Source organism: Rhagoletis pomonella, unplaced genomic scaffold (assembly GCF_013731165.1).
Source record: "Rhagoletis pomonella isolate Grant_MI unplaced genomic scaffold, Rhpom_1.0 Rhpom_scaffold_03334, whole genome shotgun sequence".
Taxonomy (NCBI): domain Eukaryota; kingdom Metazoa; phylum Arthropoda; class Insecta; order Diptera; family Tephritidae; genus Rhagoletis; species Rhagoletis pomonella.
The window spans coordinates 8,702-15,958 of record NW_023461886.1 but is presented as its reverse complement, the minus strand read 5'-3'; the positions used below and the strand labels follow the sequence as shown (position 1 = coordinate 15,958).

General features: G+C 42.8%; 1 protein-coding gene across 2 annotated transcripts; it reads right to left on the bottom strand.

Annotated features, from left to right (window-relative positions):
- Positions 1-1,073: 1,073 nt before the first annotated feature.
- LOC118754075 (protein hairy-like) lies at positions 1,074-6,440 on the bottom strand. 2 transcript variants are annotated; one of them, XM_036488942.1, is made up of 3 exons: positions 4,613-4,680; positions 3,137-3,232; positions 1,074-2,976 (listed from the first exon to the last, which is right to left on the bottom strand). In XM_036488942.1, exons 2-3 carry the CDS (start codon positions 3,215-3,217, stop codon positions 2,077-2,079), a joined length of 981 nt encoding a protein of 326 aa, XP_036344835.1. In that variant the 5' UTR covers positions 3,218-3,232; positions 4,613-4,680; the 3' UTR covers positions 1,074-2,076. The 2 variants fall into 2 exon arrangements, with proteins under 2 accessions (XP_036344835.1, XP_036344834.1); XM_036488941.1 differs by lacking the exon at positions 4,613-4,680 and adding an exon at positions 5,490-6,440 and having other exon boundaries at positions 1,075-2,976.
- Between the last annotated feature and the right edge of the window lie 817 nt (positions 6,441-7,257).

The following is a 7,257-nucleotide window of genomic DNA, read 5'->3' as shown; positions in this document are numbered from 1 at the left end:
AAATTGGAGGTGAAGCTCATCCAAGTTTAGGTTAAGCTCAACTTGCAGCTGGTGCTACTGTCAGAACACACAGGCCTACTACAGAGATGTCGAAACCTCTATTTCTCTTTGAACTATGTAGTTCGTGGATTCAACGAATGTTAGTAATCGTCTCCTTTGACGTAAAAACAAAAAACACTTGGCACTCACATTTTTGATAAGTTGTTGGCCGAGCTTACCCTCCAATTTGTGGTCTGTGTCTTGATATTTTAACAGAGTATCTTCCTCATCAATTCAACTTCTACAAAAAACATTTTAGAGTACTGCTTACTACTCCGCGTGTCTCCGTGAAAGCATGCGACCTGTAAATAGTTACCTGTCTAACGATATTCTCCCTCCTTATTAGCGCGTCGAGATGATGCGATATTCTCATGTCCCATTCTGGCCAAAAGAGCTCGGGTGTTCCCAATTTGTACGTGCTTCTCTTAAGAATAACTGCCTAATCTTGAGACTGCAGAAAGCGAGAGACGGGCCCAACTTTTTCCAAGTACCCTTTTTTCCAAGCCCGTCTGCTTACTATTTTCCACTTTTGATCTTCTCCGACACTTGGTGATGTGATTATGGGCAAGGGCCCCTTTGTTAAAATTAAGCAGCTAGAGAAACCAAACCATGCGAGGCTTTTCGGACGGATTTAGATGAAATTAGGCACACAGATCGCGTGACTAAACTTTTGAATATTTTTAAATTGTTAAATTAAATTTTTGGGTAATGCCAACTATCGCTTGGCCATATTTTAATTGAGGTACGGAAATGGCTATTCCACAATCTAATTGACCATAATTAAAAATCGACGGGTCATCAATTTTCGACTCTAAATTGCCTATACTAACTACTAAATATTGCTGACCATTTTGGTTTCTACTTACCCGTTACTTGTATATAACTATCGACGAGATTTTCGTTTACCAAATTAAAATGCCTGAAATATGTTACGTTACCGTTAATAATTTTGCATTTTATTATTTTGTGTTTTGTTTTCTTGCTGGTATTTTTTCATTTTTGGAAAGTTTTAAATTTTAAAAACTAGATAAATAATTATTTCTAATTTTATGACTAAAAAATTATTACATATGTATGTATACATATTAAATATTTAAATATATTAACATATGCATGTATGTAAATAAGTACCTACACAAGTACAAGTTACATACTCTACAAATTGGGAAGACCTCAAAGATTTTATTGTTTTCGATTGTTTTTTTTTAACATCTGTTGTTGTTGTTATTCTGCAATTCTAAATACATACTTGCACTATTTATACATAAATAGGCGTCCACACAAATATTGGTATGGTATTCATGGTATGGTTCGCGCACAATGTATGTATATAACGAACATGTACAATTAAATTGGAAAATGGAAAAAATAAAATTGCTAATAAATGAAGCAATGTGTATTGCAAACCATAAATCATTTGCATTTTTCATTTGAAATTATAAATAATTAATGACTAAATACACCGACGATACGTCAATATTAGTTATTCTAATTGTAATACTCCAATGAGATAGCTGAGAAATTCAAATGAAGCGCCCCTGAGGCGCGACAAACCGCAAATTCGCCCCTGTATTGCTGAGGTAGTGGTTACTTAAGTCACTTAAGTGCTGTCGATCAATGCTTTCGTGCTTGAATCATTCCGATGTTGGTATTTCTGGATGCATATCGGCGTGTGCTCAGCCGGCGGAACGCGTGCGTCACACCCAGTGGCTGCTTTGCTGCCTGTGTGATGGTCGATGCTGAGGTGGCGCGCGCGATCTGCCAACGGATGCGGATATTTTCAACTTCAACGTCATTTACACTAAGGCAAGTGCGCGAAATGAGTCCGAATAAACTTTGTGGGTGCCGTTGACTTTTCGCCAGATATCCCAATGCATTCCACTGCCACCATCTGCTGGCGAACGCAACCGCCTCGCCGCCAGCTATTATCTGCTCTTCTAGCTTTGGTATTCATCACGTCTGCCCCTCGTTTCTATGGAAAGGGGGCGTTGACCAGTTCTTTTGGTGGGTGCGCGCGCGCGGCTGGCGCCAGCCTCTTCACCATGGCCGCCAAGGCTGTTCATCCTCCACTTTAATGTCCTTCTTGATTACCAGCGAGAGCGGTTGCTGATTTTGCTGTTGTTGTTGCTGCTGCTGCTGCAGATGTTGTTGTTGTTGTTGGGAAAGCGTTGGCGCATGTTGAATGACTGAGGGTTTGCAGTCCATGGCCTCGTACGAGTTGGCGGGGCTGGGGGGTGCGTAGTGCGTCACACTGTTGGCCGGCGAACAGATGGTGCGCTCATAAACGGATGAGCTGTGCGAAGAGGCCGAGCTGGTGGAGGCGGTGCGGGTGGGCATGGTCATTAGTGCGGCGGCGGCGGCGGCAGCTTGAGCTGCGCTCAACTGTTGGTGCTGCATGTGTGTTGTTGTGTGCTGCTGCGCCTGCTGTTGGTGGTGGTGCTGCTGATGTTGCGGCAACACCAGCGCTATGTTGCCATTGGGAAGTTTGGTGGGGATCACTTGCAGGCCATTGGGCAGGAAATAGCCGTTCATTGTGTGCTGCAACTGCGCGCCCAATAGGAAGGGATTACCAGCGGTGGCAGCAGCAGCGACATGTTGATGCTGCAGATGGTGCTGATCCTGTTCGGGCGAGCTGGGTGGTGAGGGCAGCATCTGGGATGGAGCGCTTGCCATTTGCCGCTGGTGCTGGTGCAGCTCGGACTTAACGCCGTTAATGCAGTTGCTGAGGTGCTGAAGCAGGCGACGTTTCACTGCGGGATCCAGACCAGGGAAGCGGCTGACCTCGTTGGCACAATCAGCGAAACCGGCCTTGAATTTATTGATGACCTTGGGGTCGGCGGCTTGCTGCATAGCCGCCTGTTGGCGCTGAAGTTCTTGCAGATGCTTCACAGTCTTCTCCAGAATGTCGGCTTTCTCTAGTTTTGAGTGACGCGCAGGCTGCAGATAAACAAGGAAAAAAACGAAAGCAATGCTTTAAAATCAATTTGAGCAAAGGTGGTTGGGGGAGGATGTTGTGGAAGAGTGCAAAGTATCGCAGTGAAAATAATGAAATGGCAGTCGAAGTTATACTATTAAGTGTTTTTTAAAGTATACTTACGTCTTTTTTGGTCGCGTCCAGAATCAGTGTTTTCAGCTCATTTAGGCAATTGTTGATGCGAGCGCGTCGGCGTTTTTCCATAATTGGTTTATTTGACTGCAAGAAACAGAGCAAAAACAAAATTTTTATTACTTCTGTGGAGGCTGCTGATTCAGAGCTTATTGCTGATTTGCAGTTTGAATGCAATGCACTTTCCAAACCCAAAATAGATCGATGAGCGCACACAGCCGCCTAACACCGCCCACCGCGCGTGAACAATGCAACGTAGAATGGCCCTCAGCGTCGTCGCTATTGAAATCACCTCCACCGCGAGTGCTCGCCCGCGGTCGTTTTGGCATATGGCTGTAAAGCTGCGGGGCAGCGCTGTGTGCCATTAATGCCATTGACGGCGGCGCACGCTCGCGCCTCAATTGGATATACAAGCAATTATGGCACTTGGCCAACAAGCAGCGGTGCGGCGGTGAAGCGCTGAGGTGCCGACAATCCCGTGCGTTATTTTAAGTGGAATGAGTGTGTTGGCGACTAAAAATAAACCGCCTGCACGTCCGTAATGAAATTCTTAGCGTATTGGCGCGTCGCCACCGCAAACACCAACGCCATCACCCCTCCGACACCTGGTTAACGACCGGTCGGTCGGTTGGTCGGTTGGTGGTGGCGATAAGTGTCATTAAGTGCCAAAAACGCGCAAACAACAATAATAAAAGAAATTTGTAGTGGTTTAATGAAAGCATTGCGGCAAACGGCGAGTTGTTATTGTAGACTCGAATTGTGTGGCGGCGCACCGCCATATGTGAGGCTGACCAATTCGAGAAATGGTCGAAAATAGCGCCGAATTGTTTGAAAATACTAAAAATACGCACACGTTCAGGCATGCGACGTCGTTAAGTCATTTGTATGACCACTAGGCAAACAAGCCTAATGCCTACAAGGTCGCTTGAGAAAGCGAATTGTGTTAGTTGTTTGCAATGAAATTACGCTCGAAATTTTTCAACACTCCGAAATTCTCAACTAAATTATAAAGAACGTTCTTTAAAAGGCTTGGGGGGGGTGAACAATTTTTGTTTCAGACAGGCAGTTTCAGACATTAATATTAATTTAAAATTAAAAGTATTTTCACTTTTTTTTAGAAATGTTAAAGTTACCGAGAACAGTGAAAATGTAAAGAATTTTTTTAAAGAAATTGTGAAGTTCCACTTTTTTTACTCCTACTTGGAATTTCTTCTTTTTAAATCCATTTTTAAACTTAGAGTTGCTTAGCAAATAACTGGGTTTGAAAGTTTTTAGTCCAAGCAAGTTTTAGTCCAAGAAAAATTGTTAACAGATCCGTTCGAGCACTTTTCTTGATTTTGTTGCCTTGTGTGATTCAGTGACTAATATTCCTCGAAATTCTGCCACTATTAAATTGTTTGCTTTGCGTGCGCCAAATCGGCGGCGAATTTTCCCCCACACACACGCGGCAGACTTTAGCCAACCTACCAAATGGTAGGAGTCGGCGTCCGCTGCAGCCACTAGAGCCACACAAGACAACTGTCCAAAAAAAGTCAACAAATTCCAAGACGGCAATTAATTCAGCGCACGGGCGGGCGCACCGTACCGCGTCATCACAAGTGAAGTCATCAAAATGTTCCAATTACGTTGCGCTGCAGCCGTTATGGGATGAATGAGCGGCCCAATCGTCGGCTAAAGCGCGTAGGAAAAGTAGTTAGCAGTTGGCGTCCGCCACAAGCCAATTTTGTGCGAGCACCGTAGGCTTTGTTTGCGTTGGATGCTTTGGATGCCTTACACGGCGCAGCAGCGTTGACTGAGCTTCACGAGTCAGTTGCTGGTGGCTGGTGGCACTTGGCTTTCCCAAAACTGGGAACAACGCGCACCAACCAACCAATCGCTCACGCCAAATGCAAACAGTCGTCACCACAAAAAGTCGACGCGACAACAATAACAGCCAACAGCTGGCGTATTGTGAATGAAATCGTAAAAAGCCACAACCATGCACGTCGCGCCGTTTAAGTCGCAACGGTAACATAGCGTGGTTGTAGGCCGCGCGCCGGATTTGGATTTGGGGCAAACTAGCGCTACATATAGACATAACAGACACTCGAGTGTGGGCAATTTCAATGGAGCGTGGCGTGGCGTGCGTGCGTGCAGCGTGTGAGTGGGGGACAAATGGTGTTGTCGAAGCATCGCTTGCCTGAAATGGCAAGCAATGACCAGTGTCCAGTGAGTGGTGGCAGGTGGGTGTAAGGCAGCGAGTAACGAAATTTCGCAAAGTTTGTTAAAATGCGCAACAGCTTAATTTTTCATTGGCCAGATGATGGATGGCTTTGTTTGTAATATTTGTTTTTGAACAACTTACCCGACGATCGCTTTTGACGGTTGGTGCATCTTTGAGCGTTGGCGCAACCGGAGCTCCAATAACGTTGGCTGTCATGCTTGGGTCAGCTACTCCAGTTACCATTTTAATTGTAAAAATCACAAAACGCAATTTATTTTTCACGAATTTTTAAAGCTTTTCAGTGTTTTTATTTTAAGTTTCTTTGTTCAGTTGTGCATTTACATATATTTATTTATAGCATACACATTTACAATTAATTGAATGTTCTGATGTTCTGCAAAATTTTATTTTCACTTTCTTCTTTAGAAGTTCACGTCTTTTTATTTTTTTTCTCTCTGATATTTTTCACCACTTTATTTATTTTTTTTTTTAAGCGAGCTCGAGCTTAATTCACTTTCGTTTAATACGAGGTTTTTCCGTTCGATAATGTCTTCCGTTCACTCGCAACGTAATTTTCTTTTGACTTTTATAGACTTAAACGCGTGCGCTACTTCCGACCAAGTCTTCTGCTCACTTCGACGTTCGTTCAGCAAATGAACTCAATGTTCTAGTGGCACCGCGATTAAAAGACTCGTCAACTGGTCGTTCGGCCCAGAGTCGATCGATTGCTACCTCTGCTGGCTGATTGTTGCTTGCTTGGTTTGCCTGCTGTTCGCTGCCTGCGCGCGTTGATTCGGTTGCTGGGTATTTTCGCTGCGCGTTTGGGTTCTATTTGTGTGCTTCGTATCTGTGTTGCGGAATTTTTAGGAGCTGATTACAACGTCAGCGAGGCGGTTGGTAGTGGTGGTCGACGCGATGTTTGATGTTTATCGTTTGGCACTCAGCGAACGACTGACGCTTGATCGACAGGTTCGTTGGCTAAATCACTGTGCCGCAGCGATGTGCCGGGGATCTACGGTAATGGCAAAGGCGAGGGCGCAGGCGACGTTCGAATGGCTATGCGGTGGCGCACTGCAAACAGGTAAAGTTCGGCGTCAGCGGCGCAGAGATCAGAGGTGAGGCACGACCGCACGACGGAGGTGCTAAGCAGGGTTGCCACTTTGGTAAATTGTTACCAAAATTGGTAGAAAAAATTTGGGTTGGTAAAAAGGTAAATTTTTTTTCATTTTGGTAGATTTTTGATGAACATTCCGTTCCCGATTTATTTTTCGTAGTTATCTTTAAATACATTATAAATTTGTTTGCATACTTTTTATATAATTACATACGTATAAATGTATATCGATATAAGGCGAACATATCGCGCTCTATTCAAAACTAATTTTACTGGAATCTGCTTTTGATTGCCTAAATATTTTAAATGATTATTTAAATATAAAAAAAAAATTGACAGGTATGTAATTACGCACTATTATTGTTCGCAAAAAACATTAAATCAACGCCATTTTCTGTCAATGGAAAAAAAAAAAAAATAATCAACGGGAATTTTAAGCAGCACATTGTTGGCTATACTCAAATAGTATTTGCTTTAAAACTCCATACCTTAAATTGTTCTAAAAATTCAGAGTAAACAATTCGAAATTTAGACGAAAATTTTTGGAATTTTTCTATATGTTGTATATAGTTTGAATCCTCGATTTTTATGGATTTAGTGAAAGTAATAAAAAAATTTACTCGAAAAATATTGCGAATATTAAAAAAAAAAAATAATTTTTTTTGAGTCACTGTATTTGTCTATAAAACCTCGAGTTGAACTTTTCAAATAATAAAGTTTCATTGTTGCCTTTATTTTCATCACTTCCGCTTTTGGTTGAATGAAACTTAGAATATGACAATATTATGACTCAAA